Raw genomic sequence first — 24,133 nt, 5'->3', positions numbered from 1 at the left:
GCAGGCACACTATATATGAACAAAAGTAATGAGACACAAAAAACAGTTAGACAGTTATTTATCTGTCTCTGTTGTCAAAGAAAGGCTTTCTACTAGATTACGGAACATAGCTATGAGAAGGGAAAGGCAAAGTGTAAAAAGTTGTCATATGAGATATAAAATGAGACAATTGGAACGCAGCATAGTGTGTATCAGTATAAACTATATTATGTCTTTTTTCCCATACCGCCTCCGCCACAGCCGTGAGAATTTGACTGTATGAAAAAAAAAAAAGTGATATTGGATGATTACCAGCCCACCTTATGCCCAAAGGTATTAAATGGTGCACTATCATTCCAGAGAACATAGATCCATTGTTCCACAACTCAATGCTAAAGGGCCTTCACACTCCTCTAGCCTACAACTGGCATTGAGAATGGTCATATGGACATATTTATCCTATTTACGGTCCTAATCCACAATTTAGAGTATTTTTCTCCAACACACATTGCTTAACCTTCGCCTATGAACAGGCTGTTTGTGAGATGATCATCTAGTTAGCAGATTACGATCAGGCAGGTTGAGATCAGGCTTAAAACACTAACTGGCAGAACACAAAGTCCTTCAGAACCCTTCAGAAAGAGTTAGGTACCACTGCTTTATATGATGCCAGAGCTTTTTCTTTTTCGTTGATGTTCATCTGAGGCATGCTGGTGCTACTCTAGTGACAGCAAGTCAGAGGAACCCGGTCAAAGATCAGATGTCAAAGATGTGAAAAGGTAAACTTGATCCAAGCGTTGTACTCTGAGCTGTTACATATCCAACACACAACCCGATCCCTCTCTATCCATTACGCTCTAACAGGGCTGCTCTGGTAGGGATTGTGGAGTGGCCGGGTCAGAAAAACAAGGGCGCTTCAGAGCAGGACAGTGGTGCTTTTGTGTGTGTAATGGGCAGGGCAAGCCCGAGTGGCATTTTGCTTGCCATTACCTGTGTCAGATTCTAATGCGGGGGAGGGCTCAGGAACTAAAGTATCCTGATAATAAAGCTTTGGATGTAATGGAACAATGGAAACTATGCAGAGAGCTGGGAGACAACAGCTGATCAAACACACATGAAAGGAAAAATAAAAGAGACGAGGAAACAACAGCAGTGAGGTGAAAAATGCTACTACATAATAAACATTTTATTTAACTTTTATTTAACCAGAAAACCACAAGAGGGAGTGTGTTAGGGCGAATAACATCATGGCTGTGATTTGATCGTAAGCACTAGCCAAAGGTAAATAGTAAAATTTAAGGTAGTTGGTAAACGTGAAAGCTGCGTGTTTGCTGTTTGCTGGGTGGTGTTTTGGGCGGCTAGCTGGCAGGTTAGGTTAGCGTAGCTTGCTTTAGCTTAGCATTAGCTCAGCTTAGCTATCAGACTGCGTCGAGGTGACTGATAGATTTTTCTTCTCTTTTTTCCACAAAAAAACTAAGCCAGCACAGCGGACTGCAGACAAGACAGTCTTGACTGGGCGCTAGCCTGTGCTAAGCTAATGTTGCTGCTAGTGCTGGTGCTGCAGCTGGTGGGGATGATACAAAAATGTCTTGTGTTTATATGCCATTACTTGTGATACAGATTTACTGCTGTTACAGATATAATGCTGTGATGTTATCACCAATACACACCTCAACCAATCAGATTGTGAGATCAGAACTAACCGATTTATAATACAAAAAAAAATCTAAAGTGTGTGCGATGTTTAAGAACACACAGCAGCAAAACGCCCATCCGCAGGCTATGTACTCTGCATGCAACTACAGTAGTATCACTGCATCAGCAGCATCGGGAGGCATCAATATCTAATGTATGCAGTCAGCACAACAGCACAGCTGCACAGCCGAACAGCCGGGGGCTTTCTAAGCTTATTTAGGACAGTAAAGAAATGAAGCATCAGAGGAAAAAGAGAAAAAAAAAAGAGAGAAAAGATACTGAAAGTGCTGACTGACCTGTCCAAGTCCACCTCCAGCCTCTGAAGTTTCTCCAGCAGGGCCACTTTCTCAGAACGTAGAGACTCGCACTCCTTCTGCAGGGTTGAACACTCGGACTGCAGCTTCTCCAGCTCAGCTGTAAGAAAGCAGAGAGAAAGGGGTGTTATAATGCATTTATTCAGGGGTGTAAACCTACAAATTTACCGGCAATTTAATTTAATTGTCATTTATTTGGTTGTAAAATGCTTATTAATTTACATTGGATTCCAGGCAGGTGCTAGGCTGTGGCTTTCTAGTTGCTGTATGTCAGATGACGGCTATAGATTTACCAACACTATGCTATAGTGGTAATCCTGGCAATAGTATCCCAGGTGGTTGTGATTAAATCACTAAGTGGTTGAAAGGTGGTTGCTATGGTGTTGCCATGTGCTTCCTAGATGTTGCTTTGTTGGTGGTGGTTGTGGTGCTGCAACATGGTTCCTAGATGTTGCCAAGAGGTTGCTAAAATATCCCAGGCAGTTACAGCTAAATTGATAAGTGGTTGGAAGGTGGTTGCTAGTTGGTTGCTATGGTATTTCCATTTGGTTCCTACATGTTGCTACTGGGTTGTGTCCTACATGTTGCTCAGGTGGTTGGTAGGAGGTTGCTATGGTATTAAAGGTGGTTTCAGTTCAACCACTAAGTGGTCGGAAGGTGGCTGTTATGGTGTTGCCATGTGCTTCCTAGATGTTGCTATGGTATTAAAGGTGGTTGGTAGGTGGTTGGTGTGGTGCTGCCACATGGCTCCTAGATGTTGCTAGCAGGTTGCTATGTTATTAAAGGTGGTTGCTGTGAAATCAATAAATGTTTGGTAGATGGTTGCTAAGGTGTTTCCATGTGGTTCCTAGATGTTGCTAGGAGGTTACTACGGTATTATAGGTGGTTGCTGTGAAATGGATAAGTGATTGGTAGGGGGTTGCTGTGGCGCTGCAACATGGTTCCTAGATGTTGCTATAGTATCTTAGGTGGTTGCTGTGAAATCACAAGCAGAAAATGGCTCCTATGGTATCCCTTAAAGTTTCTATGGTGTAGCTAAATGGTTGCTATGTAGTAGTATTGCTAAAAAGCACTGGGTGGGTACTACAGTGTGGAAATTTACAGTTTCTACTACTGTATTTCAGACAGTTACAATAAGGTTGGTTAGTGCTATAGGTTATGGCATCACAGGTGGTCAACTATGTTGTCTTGGGTGGATGCAAAGGTGTAGCCCAACAGTTTCTGTGGTACCCTAAGTGGTTGTTTGGGTGTTAATGGTATATATAAATCCCTGAGACATTTGAAAGATGAGGAATCAATGAATCATTCCTATACGGGAAAAATGTCCAGATTAAATCAAACCTAAAATTCTTATTAAAATGTACCCAACATTTTTTATTTCTCTTCCATTTTGCTAGGCCAATTGCTCTATATCCCCTATCAGTAGTGATATAAAAAAAAACAGAAGGGTAAAAAACTACTGTGACAAGTTTCTTGCTTCTTTTCCAACATTTCTAAATGATTTCAATCTTTAACAGTTCTGCAGTTATGCCAAAACCCAACATCTTACACTGCAGAGTTACACAGCTGGAGTTAAATGTGACAAACCCCAAAAATCAGGAAAATATTAGCAGAACTAACTTTTATTGCCCCACTGCAAGTTGTTTTGCGCAGAAATATGATTTTAAAAAGCTCCAAATGTCACCGCCAAGCCCAAGCAATCCCATCACCTTCAGTTCAAAGCTTTAAGACAACTGGCAGCCCTACCCTTCCTTTCAGAAACACAATGACGACTACGCTGAAACAGCAAGAAAAGCCTGAGGGTTCAACAGAGGAATGAAATAGTCTTTCCGTGACACAGTACGACACATTAAAACATGCTATGAGAAGCAGACCCCCTCGGAGGCGGCCAAATCGAGACCGGGTGTGAGCGCACCGTCGGTCTGTGTTGCGTAACCAGATGGATGTCTTGGGAAACGAGGCCTAATGCCAGGCCTGTGCTACAAATTTATGCCTCTCTGTGCTCCTGCGTTTGACCCAGACTATTCGCTGGAGCTCACAGATCTGTGTTTTGTTAGGGCTGGAGTGTAAATAATAGCGGTTTTCCTGTTGACTATTTGCATTATAGTTGCAGCACACAGATCAAGCAGCAGTCTCAATAAGACAGACGCTTGGAACTGCGTAGGATGACTTGTAAACATTCAAAAACCTTAAGAAAAAAAGAGGACTGAATGCATTGGCAGCTGTATTGTTATATACATCACATCTGCACGCAATTCCACAGCAAGTGACTCACAGATCAACTTTAACCACTCAGTGAAATGAGAATGCTGATTTATAACGAGACATTACTCAGAAAGTGGCAAATACTTGCTGGTTTTAAATATTTACATGTTATAGACATTTTTCAGATGTTAGACAAATCGCACACAATAAAACCTGCGGTTCGATCCAAATCATGATGACGTATAGCACTGACAAAACTCAAAAACAGGCAAATCAGTGTGAGATATAAAATTACCAACATTTCCAAATTCAGTCGACAACTGACATGACTAACTTGAACTCAGCAGCAAACAAACTTCCTAAATACTCAAATCACAGGAACGCTAAACTGTTATTGCGTATTTCCACTGCACACTACACACTACAAGTGTTGTGAGAAAATTCAGTCTTTTTATGCAATATTTAGATTCATGCATTTAACTTTATATTTTTATATATATTACTTACATATTTGTCATACATTTTTTTTAAAAGTATACTGTATTTTTTTTTTTTACTGTGTCAGAGTGGTTTGTTCTGTATTTAACTTTATTTTTTAAAACCTGAATGTTTTGCAAATGTGTTGCAAAAGTGACGTGTTACAATTCCAGACATAAAGCAAGTAAACATTTTACAGGATTTTGCTATGTTATATAAACAAAATCAAGATCAAATATACTGTGAAGCATGATATGCGTGTCAAAGTTATGATACAATGTGGAAATTTATTTTTTGAAAATGTAAATGAGGAAAAATATAATATAAATATGTATATAATGGAATTTGGCACAGTTCTATAAATAGCATATATGAGACTTGCTTTAAATCTGTAAAACACTATATAAAATTCCAATAGCTGGTCTAAAATAATAATAAAACAATGTTTTAAGATGATTATTTGAGTGTGCAGTTTATAATCAGCTTATAATTATATTATCAAGAGGAAGATGGATGATCACAACCATCAAACCAAGCTGAACTGTTTGAATTTTTGCACCAGGAGTAAAGGCATAAAGTTATCCAAAGCAGTGTGTAAGACTGGTGGAGGAGAACATGATGCCAAGATGCATTAGAATTGTAATTAAAACCAGAGTTATTTCACTAAATATTTAATATATTCTGAACTCTTAAAACTTTATGAATATGAACTTGTTTTCTTTGCATTATTAGAAGTAATTGAAAGATCTGCATCTTTTTTTGTTATTTCAGCCATTTCTCATATTCTGCAAATAAATGCCCTAAATGACAATATATTTATTTGGAATTTAGGAGAAATTAAGAAATATATTGTGATATAAAATTTGGTCATGTCATTTATCCCTAAGTTTATGTAATAATAAAAACTAAACTGTGAGAACCTTGTAGCTGGGTGGCTTTCTCCTGGTGCTGGCTCTGCAGTTTGAAGCTGGCCTGCAGGGTGCTGATCTCAAGCTCGTAGTCGGCAGCCGCCTTCCTCCACTTCTCCAGCTCGGCCGTGACGGCGCTCAGATCTCCCTGCAGGACGGCGATCTCGCGCTCCCTCTCGGCGGTGGCGGCCTCCATGGCGTGGCGGAGGACGAGCACTTCCTCCTGGGCGCTGTAAAGCTCCTCCCGTGTGGTGGAGATGGTGTTCTCTCTCTGCTCACGCAGAGCCTCCATATCAGACTGCAGCTTGGCTAGCTGGGCTAGAAGACCACATAGAAATCAGGAAATGAGTTCACAGTCTATAGATACACTAGAACTATAGCAGTCTTAAACTACCCAACAAGCTTATTAATAATAATGTAAATATGATGTATGATTATTATGTGCCTTTCAAGGTACTCAAAGAGGATAACCAGCTCTGAAAAAATAAGAGACCACCTAAAAATGATGAGTTTCTTTGATTTTACCAAATTGAAAACCTTTGGAATATAATCAAGAGAAAGATTGCACCAGGAGTAAAGGCATAAAGTTATCCAAAAGCAGTGTGTAAGACTGGTGGAGGAGAACATGATGCCAAGATGCATGAAAACTGATTAAAAACCAGGGTTATTCCACCAAATATTGATTTCTGAATTCTTAAAACTTTATGAATATGAACTTTTTTTTTTTTGCACCATTTGAGATCTGAAAGCTCTGCATCTTTTTTTTTTTATTTCAGCCATTTCTCATTTTCTGCAAATAAATGCTCTAAATGACAATATGGGTAATAATGGGTAACTGGGTAATGACAAGGATGCACCACTCACTTTGTAGATACTGGATCTGTTTGGCAGATTCTTCGGTCTGCTGCCTGTTAGTCCTCCTCTCCTCCTCAAGCAGAGCTGAGGAAAGAACAGGAGAAATAAAGACAAAACAATTTAACAGTGTTTAGAGAGCGGCCAAAAAAGTCTTAATCTTTGAGAAATGTATGGGACATTAATTTCTGGGTTTTGTTTGGTAGAAAAAAAAACTGTTCCAGGTGTGTATTCAGCATTGATTTAAGGGACACTAAACCCACTGATTTTAGCTGACTTCACCCTAATGGGAGGAATAATTTGGGAGGGGCACTGTGTGATGTATGGGTTTAGTGGCAGGGCCAGAAGGATAGCTGATTGGCTGAGCAGAAGCAGCAGCAGTGTGCCTCTTATAGTGACGAGACGCAGATGATTGGATGTCAGCAGTGGGACGATATTATTGATTGACTGATTTGCATATTGTGACCAAAGTACATGAACACATCAGCCACGTCTACAGCAGAGAAATTACCACAATTAAAGCGTTTTTAAAAGGTTAGAAAATGTTCATAAAAATTTAGGAAGGACTTGTATGTTTCAATACTTCAAAGAAACACATTTCAGTGATTCAGTGGAAAATGAAAAAATATGGTTTAGGGGCTTCATTTTAGGGCTTTCGCTTGACCTCTAAAGGTAGAATTACACTTCTACACTGAATCAAAACAGTGATTGTGTTGCTCTGCAGTTAAACCGCGATGGTGGTAAAGTGTAGTTGGGAATACGAGGCTTGGCTGACAAATCACAGATGCTGCTGACTTCATTGCTGCCATGTGTAGTTACATTTCTGGGATCACATCAGGCTACAGCACAGATTACAGCATAGACGGAATGAAGAAGCATAAACTAGCTTTTACTGAGGAGACTGCCATCAATCCTTTGTAATCCCACAGTCATTTATAACCAGGAATCCAATAATACTATGCTAGCAGCAGTAAGACATGCTAGCATTCATCCAGCACACATTTTTCACAAAGCAGTGACATGAAAACCAACAAAATCACTTTTCCAGAAAGTTACGCACCTTGTAGCTCAAGACATTTCTGCTTGCCAGTGTTGGCGAGCTCCTGAGCCTCCAGCAGCTCTCGATGTAAGTGGTGAATGACCTGCTCCGTGTCTCCGGGCTCCAGGTTGGCTCTCTGCAGTTCATCTACACACACACACACACACATACAAGGGCAGAGCAGATGGCACAATCAGGAGACCGTGGGAAAAACAACAATCAACATTGTTGCATGACAAATGATGCTCAAATACTTGTGCAGAATGGGTTTGAAGTAACAAACACCTCCCAATAACAGAACAACAGAAGCCAGAAAAAGAGCCATACCCCTGTCCACAAATACCATTAAAAACTGGCCTGTACTCCTTCAAAATCAAAAGTCATCCAACTCACAGTTTACTCATTGCTAATGTACTCACTGTGACTGTTTGGTAAAGCTTTAAATGCAATCTTGCTTACGTCTGTAATTTTTCGTTGTTAAATACTTGGTCTATCAGCAAATACAGTTTATAATTAGTCCTAAACTATAGTAAACTAACACACTATTACTACAGAAATTAACCCACCACTACTGTAAAGTTCCTTACAGTAGTATAAAGTGATTACAGAAGATTATAAAGTACTGATACTGTAGTAGATCATATTGTAGACTAACCACCGCTAGTGTCAATTAACTTACAGCAACAGGGATTACTGTGTGAGATTTGAGGTTTCAATCTAAGATTTACCATCATTTTATACGACAAAGCCCTAAAATTAACTAGTTAACCAGCAGCAGCGAGGTTACTGAACTTTAGCTCTCCTGATGACGTACGTAACCTTGAAAGGTTGTCCCAATTTTTAAATGGGATGATTTCACCCCTTCCCCATTAAATTCGTTTTAAAGGGGGAGGGTTAAACTCGAAATAAAGGGCTAGGGGAAAATGGTAGGGCCAAGGGGTGAAATGGAATTGGGCCCAAGTTTTGCACAACATCTTCCAGTACACAACAGAAGTAGAAAATAAAAATACAGCATAAAACACATCCTAAGAGTGAGAAAGTGTGTGGTTATCACAGGGAGGAACATGGTGTATCTTGTAGAGAACACCACTGGTAGCAGGCCAAAGCCACTCTCACTGACACTTCAATGGGCAGCTTTCAGCGGAGGTGCCAAGCCCTCCTTTCGGCTTTGCTGCCCTTCACCACGGGCTCTTCTGCGGTCTTGAAATTAAAGACTTGTAGGAAAACCTCGACTCCATCCGTAAACCGACGGATATCACTTGGTACGGTCTGAAGTTGGTACGGATGTTAGCGCTGAGGTCATTGGTTAATTTTAGCTTGAGAGGCTGGGCTTCGCATCAGATGGTTGCCAAATGAGGTGTTTACTGGGCTTGGCTGAGCTTTCAAGCTGAGAGATGACGCCGATGAAGAAAATCACTCCTTTGTCCACTTTTAAAGTTCTCTAATGTTCTGCCATGAACTTAATGAGAAGGGAAGATGAGATACACAGCCTTTGAGTCATCATTAGACTCGTCCTAATTATGAGGGACTACCGCTAGGCTATACAAAGCTTAACGTCATTATGTCATAATGACTCATATTACCAGGAGGATACTATAAAGCTTCACTGTGATGTTTAAAGACCAAGAACGGGAAGCATGGAGAACCTTAAAGCATGATTTTTTTTTTATTTATTGAAAATATATGGATAAAAGTATCTGGGCACCTACTATTTTGTTTCTGCTAATAGCAAGAACATTAAAACAAACATATTGGTACCCCTTTAAAATAAGACTACCATTATAAATGGTTTATAAATGGTTTATAAATTAGATTATTAAGTATTATTGATTAGGTTGTAAATGCCATAAAAACCATTGATAAGCAGTTACAACACATCAATTGAAAAGGCAACAGTGATCCATTGTTTGCTTAGTCAACTAATTCAACTAAGTCATTTAATTTATAGTAAATAGTTAAACATAATTTAAAATATATTTTTAATGCTGATTAATGGAAAACACAAAGTAAGATCAGTATCTAGAAAGATCTGAGGTTTGACAGTAGAAGTGAGTGTGAAATCACTACTTAGTCTATTTTTATCTCACTGTTGCCATTTCTATCTATGTTGTTTATTATTTATCAACTGCTTATTAATGTTTTAAAGTATTTGCAGTCTAATTAATAACCATTAATAAGCTCCTTTATAAAGGTAGTCTTATTTTAAAGTGGTAACAATATATTACGCTGCTTTTGATGGAGTACAGTCCAGGGAAGTTTTCCTACTACATTTGGAGGACCTGACCTGATTGCAGTCAGCCATAATAATAGCACCAGGGAGAGAAGCTCCACTTTACCCCTATATCCTACACCTGGTGTTAGGCATGGAAAGGGTGTTCTCAAATTTTTGGACTCACAGTATCTTCAACCACTGATTCAACAGTGACCTCCAGTGGGATGTTTGAGAAGAAACACATGGAGTTGAAGAAAAGTTCAACTGGGCCCAATTTAACTTGTACAGACATCATCTACACTCTTAAATAAAGATCTCTAAAGGTTCTAGGTTCTAGACTTTAGGCTTGGAATTGGACATACAGTCTAACACCCATACTGATTTAGAGGTTCTTTACACACTCAGTTATCAAATTAAAAATATTTTTAAACCGTACTGGCTCTTTAAGGCATTTCCTTAAATAACTGTAGTTGGTATACATTTTTATAAGAATATTTGTGGCATTTAAACTAAACTGACATACTAGCTATTCAGGAAAAGTCATAGGTAGGAGGTCGGCATTAAATGCTGGACAGTAAATTATGATGGCTAAAACACAGCTGATGTACGCCACCATTGTGATCATGCTGCATTATCACTTTCACAGCCTAGCATACTGGAACAAAAGGTTCTCTTGGCCAAAACCTAAATCCTAAATGGACCTGGCCACAGTCAATCATCCCTGTAAACAGCAGTAGTTATGCTGAAAGGAACTAGTCACATCCAAACAATGAAATAAGTCATGATTAGACAGTTAGCACCCACTTATCAGATTGTTTCACACTAGGACACTAGGTTTTTTATAATGTATTGTTTTATAATATCTAAATAAACTTACAGTAGATATAATTATTTATTTGTGATATTATTCATATACATCATATCATATATTGCAAGGCTCTTGACAATACGCAGCCCTTATACCTTCAGACAGGATTAAAAACAGCTAATTAAACAGAGGTCACAATTGCTGTATATTAATCTATACAGATTTCTCTCCTGAAACCTGTTTATTTGGTTTATTTGCTAATGCTGCTCCAGCAGTGCTAGCCGGGGTCGATAATAAGGTTACAGGGCGATAATACTCACCTCTAAACAGTGAAAGAGCTAGCGCTTAGCGTGGTCAGCGGCTAATGCTAATACTGCTCCAGCTTTGGTGCTGGAGAACCTTTACTGAAACTCCTTTATAATGCTGCACTTCAGCAGAGTGGCTTAACTGCTCCTACAAAATCGTGGAATATAAGTCAACGTTTTTTGGGGAAAATTAAAGGATTTAAAGTAAAATATGGTAAGTGAAACGCTAACAACGCTCTGGTTGCTGTGGTGTCTGTCATTCTGTTACTTTCACCAACTTCAGCAACACAATGAGGCTCGGAGTGTCCACTTCCTCCCCTGAAGCAGAACCTCTCATCACCCCTTCTAATAAAAGACATGAGCTCAGAGGAAACTGATGAGAACCAACTACAACCTGGAGCGAAGTCATCGGTTAATGTGATGACCTCACCATTTAAACTAAACATTTTAAATTGGTTCACATTTCGTCAGATAACAGATCAGAGATTATTTCAGCAAAGACTTAGTGAAGCAGGCTTTGGCTCTAATTACAGTCATAAGCAACTAGATTCCAAAATATCAAGAAAGAACATCACGCTACTATGAACTGTATCAAGTACTTGCAAGGCAATGGTTCAAAAAGATAACAGTACTGATTCGATTCAGCGTGACAGTGTCCAGGACAGACTAACGATACACAGCATTCTGCAGCACAGACGTAATACTGTTCAAATGTTTGTAATTAACCTTCATCTTATTTTATGAATACTATTAGCTCATGTAATTTAGCATTGTAATTCGCTTGTTTAACAACATACTGAAAGCCTTTCTCTTCGTAAATTTCAAATTAGCTATCTACACATGACTTGAGTAGCACTGCTGAAGTAAATCCATAACTAAAATAGCACTGCTAAAGTAAATCTTTAACAAAAATAGCTAGGGATGCACTGTTGTGGGATATTGTGGGCCGTTGCCAATATTCAATATTACACACCGATCATTTTTATACTTTTTTTTTTTCTACACTCCGGTATAACTTGGAATATTTATCTGCTTTACATTTTAGCTTTCAAACAAACTGTAAGCAAAAACTTCAATTAGAGGTGTCTCCTGACAAATTTTTCTCCACATTTTTCGGTTTCATATTTATTTACCTATCTGTTCACATCTTTAAACCCTCTTTTTTTAAATGAATCTGTGTCAGCTGAATGCATTCATTAGCATGGGTGTCCACAGATATTTGGACAGAGTATAAAAAGGAATCCTTTAGGCATTCCAGCAGACTATGGAAACAGGATGGAAACTGCACAATTGACAGCTATAAAAAGATAGCCTGGTCATCCTGGAACAAAGACAAATTTCCAGCATCTCAAATCAGATGGTTGTGAAGCAGCTGAGTGGCACTGTTTTACTGAAATGTTCCATCAGGCTGAGTGGAGGCTTTCTGAGTCTGGGTGGGTGGAGACAGATCCAGCTGAGCAGCTGACAGACAGGATAGATGTAAGTGAAAGAAGAGTGGAGGAGGGTTAGAGACTATGGGCCGCAAAAACTCGTACAACCACTAACCAGAGATTAACACCAGCTCAAAAACATCACTGCTCACAATAGTTTCCACTCATCACCATCTGCTTATGGCTTTTGATGGCCTGTTTATGTAAGTGTCCTCAACGTTACAGCCGTGTTTTATTACAGTCATTTATGTTGGTGCTTTGGAGAGCCTGTAAACAAGAACAATCCATGCACAACTGAATAAACTGAATAAACTGCATATCAGCCCCAATGTCAGCCCTCATCTTAAAACATTAATACCTTTGAACAAACTCTACTTGTATGTATCGTGTACCACAGGTGTTAGCTTGTGCTAAATGATAAAATCAGAAAAATAAAAGTTTATGCTTAACTGCCACAGAAGCACAAAACTCGTTACTTGCAAGTACTTACATCTATCTATCTGCTGACTTTCCACGGAGAGACATAGATCCCTCTGTCAGATGACGTCTACTGGCTAACCCATGACCAAAATGGCATTTCATCAACTGATCTAATTGGCCAAACGATTCATAGAAGCATATGATTTCTGACACCAAATTCTTTCACAGAAACTGATTTACACAAAGCATATGGACAGATTTTTTTAGGGGCAGGGAAGTGGTAATAGGCCTCAAATGGTAATACAAAAGCACCCCCCTTTTAAGGCAAGCAAAAACGACTTGTGCATTTATTTTATTTTTTTATGTAAAGTTGGTAGTGTAAGTAGTTGGTAGTGTAGTAAACATTCACACAAAGCAATCCAGACTGTTCTCATACAGAGTTCCCCAATGGTGGAACAAACTACCTTCCACTACCAGATCAGGAGAATCTCTCGCTATCTTTAAGAAACTCCTGAAGACAGAGCTCTTCAAAGAGCACTTACTCTCTTAACACCTCTAACTAACAACCTTCTACTTCCAGATCAGGAGAACCTCTCACTATCTTTAATAAATTCCTGAAGACAGAGCTCTTCAAAGAGCACTTACTCTCCTAACACCTCTAACTAACTACCTTCTACTACCAGAGCAGGAGAATCTCTCACTATCTTTAATAAACTCCTGAAGACAGAGCTCTTCAAAGAGCACTTACTCTCTTAATACCTCTAACACACTAACTAATTCTAACCTCATCTCCTTCTTCCCCTCCTTCACTCCTCTATCCTATTATTCCCCTTTGACCTCCTTTTATCCCTATCCAAAGATGTTTTACCTTTAAACTTATTTTACATTGTACTTGACTATTGTAAGTCGCTTTGGACAAAAGCGTCTGCCAAATGTAATGTAATGTAATGTATTGTGACAGGCTTTGGAATACTGGCTTTGCTCCAATTTTGATTCATACATCATAATGACAGACTTGAATACAGCTTTTGGAAAGGTGCAATAGCATTTGAAAAGTATGATTAAAAAAAGTCTAATATGTCCAAAACACTCATAGGAAAATACTAAAACTTTACTTTTAAATCAATTAAATTTCAAATCTTTGAAAAATCTGTGTTTTTTTAAACCAACTAGCATTTCTGAGTTTCACCTAATAAAAGTTTTGCCTAATATTTTTGGACTTCACGCAAAAGCTTTGGGACACAGCTCTAGTAGCCAATCACATTAGCAACCACCTAGCAACACCTTATCAACCAGCACCTATACCACAGGTCACCACTGCTAAACTCCAACCATGCTTAGTTTCTGCAGGGACTGCACTCTGCACTGCTAGTTTATTTCAGCCTCCACCCTCAGGACCTTTCTTCCTAATTACACTCTAATTGGTTTGCATTCCGACGGCGCCCCCACCCTGTGTTCCACTGAAGCGTAGGACAGGGAAAAGTAGGGCAGCTCCAGAGTTCAGAGAGGACTCAGGAGTCCTTAACTACACAACTCCAGTCTCCTCACACCTGCTGAACACTAACAGAGGAGAACACTGAATTACTCTCCACAATTAACCCCACTGGACCAGTCTTATCACCACCATATATAGCCTCCACAAGCACTGCCACACCCTGTGAAGCCTGACAGCTCGGAGGCATGCCACTCCACTGACCTCAAATGGGCATCCCAGCACAGAGAATATGACTAATGCAGCAGGAAGGCTTCACCAGCACACAGTTCCCACCGCACCAATTCACTAATTAACTGAGGAGTTTACAGAGACTACACCAACACAAACACAGAACACAAGTACCTTTCAGCAGAGCAACCCTGTTCTGAGGCTCGTTCAGCTCCTGCTCGTCCATTTGTCCGTCTAAGACAGAACCAAACATAGAATTTAAGATTAGATAATATATAAAGGGGGTAAAAACACAAAAATACATATTTTACACTTTAATAAAATATTTAGTACTTTGGGTCAAGAAGCCAAACAAACAGAAAAAGTGTGTTTATAACTAAAAACTATAAAATTAAGATTAGTATAAAACACTATTAAATATGCACCTACTGTTAAACTCATGAATACATTAATACAGAGAATTTACATTTAAAATGATATATTCTGTTTGAACAAGGTTTAAGTTGTAAGAGTTATAATACATACATATATATATATATATAATTGTAATGCAAGTAATACTGTTTGTTCTAATAAATATGTTAAAATTCTGTAAATATAAAATGATTAACTTCCAATGAAAGTTAAAATTCCAACAAATCCCTTTCTCCTGTTCCAATTTGTCTGTCACTATTGTAATACAAATATATATGCATATCATAACAATAATAATAACATTATAAAGTTGTACTTATAATAAAAAAAAGATATATATTTTTAGTTTAATCCATTATTTTGAGCATTTTGGGGAAATGAGACAAAAATGGCTTTAATTTATGTACAGTTGTTTTTTTTGTTTTTTTTCCAAATATAATTAAATCATAAAAAATAAATATATATAAAATATTTAAAATATAAAATATATAAAAATATTTTCAAACAAATTTACAAAACAGACAAAGGGGGTAACAGCTGAAATGTGATATGTACTGAACAGTTATTATGCCATTTAAAAAATAATAAAAATAATAAATAAATTATTAATATTTAGAATAAACACTTCTATAAAGCTCTTTATCAGTTTAGATATACAAGGTTTGTGTGACAATTATATGATAGATCTTCAGATACATTATAACTGTAGTATAAGCTATTCTTTTAATATTGTAATATTGTTTAAAGTATTAAAAAACTAATTAAACCAGGTACAAATAGCCACTATTAAAAAAACATTTTGACAAACATAAAACAATAAAACAATAAAAAGTAAAGTACCTGAAGTGTCGTCACTGCTTTTGTCCTTGCTGGGGCTAAGTGTGTCTGACATATCAGACTCTTTAGCATCTATTTGATTTTCTGTGGGGAGATTGGAAGACACCACTTAGATGAACACAACAGGGGGAAACACGAGCTAACAAGTTCAAATAGTTTAAAACTACAAACACAAACACCGTTTTAGGAATATTCTGGACATATTTCTTTTTAAAAACTCAAAAAAATGTAAACTCAAAAATTAAATACCATAAGCAGTTTAGAGTTTTATATCAATGTTAGAATGAACACCTCCAGTGGTTTCCTCTGCTAACTCCTGACAGCTATTCACCACACATGGTCATATAACCAACCGGGGCTTTCAGAGGGGGGATACAGTTGCATTCTAAAATAGTTTGAGCTTTTGTTCAGGGATCGGTGCGGTTCCCCCGTCAGCCAAGACTTAAAACAGGTCGCTTGTGTGTGGGACAATGGAGTGTGTTTGGGCCAGGGGGTGTTTTTGATGCTGGTAACAGAAGGAGGGATCTGGCCTGGTTTAAAGTAACAGAAAAACAGGCTTCTCTGTGGGAGTCTAAATACATGCACATCATCACATTTCAATGTCTGCTGTAATAAACACGTATCTCAAAGGAGCCACAAAAAAAAAAAAAAAAAAGAAATTCCATTACAAATGCCAAACCCAAACCTAAAATAGACACACAGACACACACGCTCAGTCGATAAGAGTCCTAAAGTGTCCTCCTAAATGTAATTGCCTGTTACATCACAGCCCTAACGAGCCCAGCACATTAAACAACATCGACAGAACATGCAGTGCTCTGGTTTATGGAGGCAGAGGAAAAAACAATGATGTCATTATGGTGGAACTGGTCAACCCAAGCTGCTCTAATCTGAAAGGCTGTAATCTGGGCCTTTAATACTGAAGGATAAAAAGCAGCTGCCACAAATCCAGCTGTGAGACTAGTGAATGAACACACTGAAACCATCACATTACATCACATTACAAGAAGCTTTCACTTGGCTTGTCTTCTGTGCTTTTTGGAGTAATACTTCCAAAATCAATTCAAAAGTGTTTTTAAACTTTTGGTAAAAATTTTAAACGGGTCTACAGGTCATTTTTTCCACAGAATTCAGTATGTATGTAGAATCGGAGACGTTTCAAGCAATACACTCTTTAAACTTATTACGTTTATTATATTATTATGTTTAGTTTTTTTTGTTTGTCAAATTAACGTATATTTTCTGCCCATAAAAATGAATGTTGGAACCCAACATTCCATCCCACACATCAGCTGAATCTGTGCACAGAACCCCTTCTCTCTATTGTTTTGTGTTTATGGAGGAGCTGCTGGATAAACCAGCTACTGGTAAAGACTCTCACCATCAGCTGCTATCAGCCATAGCAGCTGCCTAGCAACACCACAGCAACAGCTTTATATTGTAGCAACTGCCTAGCAACCACCTAGCAACACCTTAAACACCTGGAACACCTTAGCAACCACCTGGAATATGTTAGCAACTGCTTAGCAAACCATTAGCAACCACCACTTAAAAACACATTAACAACTACTTGGAATACCTTAGCAACTGTCTAGCAACACCCCAGCAAACTTTTTTTCTCTCTCATTTTCACAAGTTTAATATAAATGGAAAATCAGTGCATCATTCATAAGGCAAAATAACAGGGTATTGATTAGGCCAGTTAAACTGCCTAACAAAAAAAATACCTAATATTTATATTTTACACTACTTAAAGACTTAATAAATGCATTTTCCTTTTGCATTTTATTAATTACATAATCCAAAAATTAGAATATGATTTCCACTGCTACAGAAATAGCTTGCGGAATACATACAAAACAGTACGGGAGCACACAATGTGGACAAATCACCACAATCAATTACATTTAAAGCTATCTTATTTGCCCTGTAATGCACAATATTTCAACATTGCACATTATGTGATGTAACTATTACGATATCGATGCAGAAACTATATATTGTGCAGACCCACTTTCAATAAACCAGATTTTTGGGTTTTCAGTACTGTAAATATTACGGTACTATGAAATACTCAGACTTACCTTTTAGCTTGTCTGGACTGGGCAAGCTGTTGTCATCTGTGGTTTGGTTGTTCTGAAGATGTGCATCTATAACATCTGGAATATTAAACAGAATGCAAGAATATTTACCTTGTTTTAAAACTGTCTTCTGAATTACCTGCCAATAAACAGCTATTCTTTACGGCTTTGTGTCACTTTATTCCCTTGTGAAAATGCCTTGCTTTCTAAATACAAAAACAATTAACAGTAAGCAACCAAACATACATTAAGCACAAAATTAAAGAAACAAATAGACTAAACTGATTCATACAATACATGAATGTAATGTTCAATAATACACACTAGAGGGTGTTGCTGTACTGCCGATGATGCAGCCATATTTGATTAATTTCAGAACAGCACAGAAACTATAAAACTAACTTGTAAAAAATTATTGTAACTTGCCTTTTTACATTGTTTATAACAGGGAAATTACAGAAAAGTTTATGTATTAACTAAAATATACTGTAAGCATTTGATTATTGCCCTTAGATTTCGCCCTCACTCCCCTAAAATCAATAAAAACTCACATTTAGTCAGAGTGTAAAAAACCACCATGCTCTTACCGTCAAAGTTGGACAGCTTGTGAATGGATGCATCCACAGCTCCTTTCAGCTGCTTCACGGCTATTCAGAGAAGAAAAGAGCTGATGAGAACATGCTTAACAGTCAGCGATGACTCCAGCTAACTGTTCATATTTTAAGATTCTAAGCATTTTCACACAGCTCCAGCAGTTCAATTACAAAATTAATATATAAACATAAATGTCATAATATCAACAGAACTGCGCAGTAGTGCTTTCCATTCAAAAACATGGCAATGCATTTAAAGTAATTCACTTGTAGTAAAAAGCTCAGACTCTTTGAAGGCATGCAGGTAAGAGGAAGGAATCCCACAGAGGAGGAAAACCAAGAGTCAGTGAAGGGAAGTGAGATGATTATAGATAGCATGCAAGCGCTGTAGACCAGTTTATCCACCAGTCCGTGTATAAAGGACAAAGATGAATTATAACAGTGCTGAGGGAATGAGAACCTGAGGGACTGCATTATAATAAATTTAGTTTTTTTTTTTTTTTCAGAAATTAAAATACTAAACTGCAGATCTTAGACTTTTATTAAAGTGAGTCACAGCATAATTCATAATAGAGTTTGTAATCTAGACCTTTTTTTTGTTTGACAGTTATATCTTAGAAATAAGTAAAGATAAAATATATAGTAATTTTAAAACCATCTATGCCACTAACATATATTAATAATATAATAACACAACAATACACTTTTACCCTTTAACGTACATTTTGAATAATAGTCAGGGAAAGTCATTACACATTTTCTTTCTTTATGAAACACAACTGTGATTCTCAAAAACAAAACATGCAGGAAACACAATAGGCATGAACCCACAGATTATACAATTGTGTCAGGCCTGTTGTAAACATGCTAATATAGTTTAAAATAGGGTTTTAGTGTGTGTAGTGCCAATGAAACTAATAAAAACTCTATTTTGAACATTAAACAACATTAAAATAAAACACTGACAAACATACGTACATCATTCAATGAATTTCACAAGCTTACCGATATGTACGACCCCTTTTTAATTGCCGTAGGCACTTAAAGGCTGAGCTCTTAAGGCTTAAGGCTGAACTCTGCAAATGTTTTTTTTTTTTTTTTTTTTTTTTTTTACACTATATAACAAACATTTTAGGTGTAAACCCCTTCCTATAGTGTGCTCTCCACTAATTGTGCTCCTGCTCTGGAGGCACAGGCTGTGAAAATCCAAAACGGAGGAAATAAAAAAGGATAGAAATGTCTAAACACAGCCATTTCTTACCCACTACTCTAAATAAAGTAATTAAAGAGAGAGAGAGAGAGAGAGAGAGAGTCATTTATAAGCCTATTTATATTAAACAGCTGTAATTTGAAATAAAATAAGTGGTTTAACTCTATGGTAGTGGTGTCACCCAACGTTAGCATGATAATAGCACAAAAACACCATATTTGATGACCAGCATTCCATTACAGCCCCAGTAATACAGTAATACATCTAGAGTCGATTAACCGCACTGGGATTAGGCACAGTTGTAGACAAGATATTTTCTTTTAACAGAATACCTCCATTGAAAATTCTATGTAGTCCACGACTAGGCTAAATCTATGTCTGGCTGCCCCTAGCGTTATCGCTCTTTACTACATAGACTCAGTTTACATTCAATTATATTTTAGAAAGGACTACATCTTTCTGAATCCAATTTAGCACACAATGCTTAGAATGCTTAGACTTGGTTAATCTGTCTAAGAAACTAAATTGCTTATGGAATAGCATGATGTACTACAGCTAAAACTAGTTATTGAGAAAAACTCACGTTTTTTGAGAACATACTGTGGTTATTTAGCATTTTTGTCCAATATCAATGTTTAACAAAGATTATACTGCACATATAAGCATAACATTAATTTCTGCTACTGAATCAAGACAAACAAGCCTCACAGATCAGACAGGTTATGCCAATTAGCAATGCAAAGCTAACTAAAGACAAAACTGCAACACTCACAACAGACCACTCAGACAACATACTTAAAGCCTGACTTATTAACATTAGTTTTGGGCTTAGTCCTGAAAACACAGCGGAGAATGCCTGGCTCTGAGACATACGTCATAACCTTCCTTCTCGAGTAAAAACAATCACTCCCTAGCGGGTCTGTAACCCATTATTAATAAGACTCATAAGTGCAGCTGTAGAAGGCAGTGGAAGGAATGCTGTGTACTCACGCTGGCACTCAATGAACTGTTGGATTAAAGTGCAGTCCCCTCCACTCTTTAAAAGAAAGTGGTCTAACAAAGAAAGAAAAACCCGCCATTAAATAATAACATTCGCTTTAAATATATATAAAAAAAAAAAAGGACAAAAATAAAAACTCCCCCCACTTTAACTCAAGGGACAAAATGGTGGCATTCTGAATAAAAGAGCCAGTTCTAACAGGATATGACGACATGAGACGCAACCAGACAGAGATGCAGAATGCTGGACAAGGACACACAGGAAGCTACACATGGACCAGGGAACCTAACTCAAAACTCTGAGTCAAAACCTGGAGTCAAACAACAGTTCTTTATATTCTCTCATAAATCTATAATTTTCCTCACCTGATCAAGTACTAGAATATAAAAAAAAACTAGTCGCCATCAAGTCTGGACACTTTAACCCCATGCATGAATAAAATCAGACAATAAAACAGATTTTTAACCTGTTTAATCGGTCATTTTCAAAAAATAAATGTAGTTGAGAGATAAGAAAAGACACTACTATTATGTAGCACTGATCAACTGACTGTTATATTGTACAGCACAGGAAGTGCGACTACTTAGGTAATTTTTGCTTATATAACAAATATATATAAATACCAGTCACCATTCGGAAACATCTTGGTCTTCGTTTCCTGAGTAGGTCCTGATGAGAGCTGGTTTAACCATAGCGTTTTTGATGGTCTTTGCAAATGCACTACTTAAGAATACATTTTGACTGACCTTCATTTCTTAACGTATTTTTTTTCTTTATTTAGTTGAGTAGTTCTTGCTTCTCATAATCTGGATTAGAACATTACTCAAATAGAGCTATTCACTGTATACCCACTCTACAAATTAAGAGGCAAGAAATTCAAGTTATTAACTCTTGATGAGTTCAGCACAGCTGTTAACTGAAAGTTATTTTGGATATTTAGCTGGAGTCTACCTGAAAATCCAGCCAAGATGTGCAAAGCTGTTATCTAAGCAAGTGTTGCTACTTTGAAGAATCTAAAATATAAAACATCTTGGTTTGTTTAACCCTTTTTAGTTCACTAAATAATTCCATGTTTTTCTACACAGTTTGGATGACTTCAGTGGATGAAAAACACTGAATTTAAGGTGTGTCCAATATTTAGAAGGTGTTATAAATATTTAGAAGGGTGTAGTTAGGGATGCAGCATGGATTTCTCCGTACAGTGAGCTGCAGTTACAACTGGTATACGCAAGCACTTAAAGCTTAAGCACTGTGGAGTGCTTTGGGACAATAACAGCACCGCAAGTCAAGCATGGCATGAACTTACTGTTTTGCTGGGTAATAAAAAGCAGAAATACAAGAACTGAAATTTTATGTGTTTGCGCTGTTTATCCCATCACACCACTAAGGCTCATGATACCCTCGACTCACTCTAAGAAGCCTCTCTAATACAGTATGTGGACTATATTGAATTCTGCCTGAATCAAGCGACACACTTTTAGAAGACAGACCTGTATGAATGATTTTTGAGAATTAATACACATCCACAGATTCTCAGATTCACTTCCCACGATGTTAAATAAAATTACAATGGCTGAGGCATCAGAAAGGAGAGCTGAGCAGAGCAGTGTTTTTCAACGTGGGTCTTCAGGCCCTCATGCCATGCATATTTATAGCTTTTTTCCTGCTCTTAACACACCTGATTAAACAAATCAAGTCAACTCTATGACTGAGCAACCCTAAGATATTCTGTTAAACTATATTAAGGGGGCTCTTTACCAGTTGCAAGACACAAAATTCAAGTTTAGACACTTGTGCACTAAGTTTACCTTTATCCTAAAGATTAAGTAAACAAAATATAAGAGTAAAAGACCTCCACTGTATTCTAATGGAAAGGTAATAAAAGTTTCTCACTTCTAACCATCTGATGATCTGTGGTTTAGCACATGCAAGAAAATGAAGAAATTACGAAATTACAAATGAAGCAATAACTACAGAATGATGCATCCAACTGTGGGAGTTCCAAAAACATGTCAAATCATTAATTTGACCTCCGACCAAACCATGATGAGAAAACCTCGCTCAATTGCAGCTTAATAACTTTCAACAATTATTCTATTCTTACAGTTTCCTTGCAGCTTTCATCATTCTATCCAGAAAGTAAGTAAGTAAGGAAAAAACAAAAATGAATCTTAAAACACTCGTCCTGAGAAAGTGAGTGGGCTCAAACATGCGTGCATAAAACGAACAGCAGCTTTCTCCCAAACAGAACAAAAACACATCAGAGCAGAAGCAAAGAATGAAGTCGGACAAACAAAGAAAAAGAAAAAAAACAGGCAACAGGAGGTAAGCTCTCATGCCAAAATTAGTAGGAGAGGTGATGCGAGGTTAGCAGACAACACTAACCATTGCCATGAGCAAATCCAAACTCACCTAAACTGTTGTTTTCCTTTATGCTTTTCTCCTGAAGTTGCTCTAACCGGACTGAAAAACGACAATGAGAAGATGTGGAATGACCCAAAATATAAAGAAGTAAAAATTAAATAATTAAATAAAAGAAAGAAAGAGGTCTGAAAAAAAGAGCCATGCATTTCTAGCTTTATATATATATATATATATATATATATATATATATATACATAAAAGGTATTCCGTTTCTCTCCTCCATTGACAAAACCTTTCAGTGTGCAGAATAACCCCATGCACTGTTAAACTCCACATAAACACATGTACAGTGGGGAGGACAGCTGAGTAGCTCATCCTTCCAGGTGTTTAAACATTATAAGAACTAATTAAAGCACCTGTGTGAGTGTGCATGTACATTACACGTGAACACACCTTGAAGAGCAGTGAGCCTCTCGTTGGTGAAGTCGTTGTCTGCCTGTAGTGCCTCGATGCGGGCTTGAAGTGCTTGTTCCTTCTCCTCCATCTCTTCAATTCGGAGTTGCAGCTCCTTCTTCTCATTCTGGCCTTTTTGAGTGAGTTCCTCCTGTCTGCCTTCAGCCAGCTGGACAAAAAAAAAGAATGAACTTAGATCTCTGGGGCGAAAAAAGAACAATACTGGAAATCATACGCTGTTCTTCAAACCAGGAAATACTAACACTATTCAATATTTATCACATCATAAACGAACATTTTCTGGTTACTCTGACAAATCTGGTTATTTTGAGGCTAGACAGGACTAGATGGGTTGATGGAAGTAGATGGTTGAATAATAGTAAATGATGGTGGATAGAGCTTAAAATAGCTCAATAGATAGATGAGTAGATTATAGTGGTTTAGAAGGGAGATAGACATAACAGACTGAAGGAGGGGTTAGATAAATGGATGGGGCTAGATATCCAAATTATATACCATACTTTTTGCATTATAAGGTGCATTATGTGACACTAGTAAGGAACAGGAATGTCGCCATGTTTCTCTTCTAATTCAGCAGGTCTTAATGCTGGGTGGCAAGGCCTGTAAAGCTAAGCTAAGTAAACAAAACTATACCTCTTAAAATAAACATTTTCTTATAAAGTCAAACAAGCACTAGATGTTAAAGCACTTCCGTTTATTTACAGTAAGCTTAGATTTCCAAATTTCCACTAAGGCGAAAGAGCTAGCGCTTGGCACGGTTAGTGGCTTATGCTAATGCTGCTCCAGCAGTGCTACCCAGGGTTAGCAGCAGGCTACAGGCCGATATACTCAAATCTAAACGGCAAAAGAGCTA

At 37.6% G+C, this 24,133-nt stretch overlaps 1 protein-coding gene across 8 annotated transcripts in view; it reads right to left on the bottom strand.

Moving 5' to 3' along the window:
• slmapa (sarcolemma associated protein a) overlaps positions 1–24,133 on the bottom strand; it is a 74,545-nt gene that overhangs the window by 9,222 nt on the left and 41,190 nt on the right. For 5 of the 8 annotated variants that reach the window (XM_022682240.2, XM_022682238.2, XM_022682239.2 and 2 more), the window contains 11 exons: positions 23,260–23,428; positions 22,855–22,905; positions 20,433–20,495; positions 18,227–18,286; positions 17,643–17,717; positions 15,562–15,642; positions 14,482–14,541; positions 7,491–7,616; positions 6,443–6,517; positions 5,591–5,896; positions 1,971–2,088 (listed from right to left, as the gene is read on the bottom strand). In XM_022682240.2, the coding sequence (XP_022537961.2) occupies positions 1,971–2,088; positions 5,591–5,896; positions 6,443–6,517; positions 7,491–7,616; positions 14,482–14,541; positions 15,562–15,642; positions 17,643–17,717; positions 18,227–18,286; positions 20,433–20,495; positions 22,855–22,905; positions 23,260–23,428 (1,184 nt within the window). The remainder of the gene's footprint in view (positions 1–1,970; positions 2,089–5,590; positions 5,897–6,442; positions 6,518–7,490; positions 7,617–14,481; positions 14,542–15,561; positions 15,643–17,642; positions 17,718–18,226; positions 18,287–20,432; positions 20,496–22,854; positions 22,906–23,259; positions 23,429–24,133) is intronic. The other 3 variants (XM_022682242.2, XM_022682241.2, XM_022682243.2) reach the window with 2 other exon arrangements.

Source organism: Astyanax mexicanus, chromosome 24, assembly GCF_023375975.1.
Source record: "Astyanax mexicanus isolate ESR-SI-001 chromosome 24, AstMex3_surface, whole genome shotgun sequence".
NCBI classification, from domain to species: Eukaryota; Metazoa; Chordata; class Actinopteri; order Characiformes; family Acestrorhamphidae; genus Astyanax; species Astyanax mexicanus.
The sequence above is the reverse complement of the archived record's forward strand: the minus strand, read 5'-3'. Positions and strand labels throughout refer to the sequence as shown.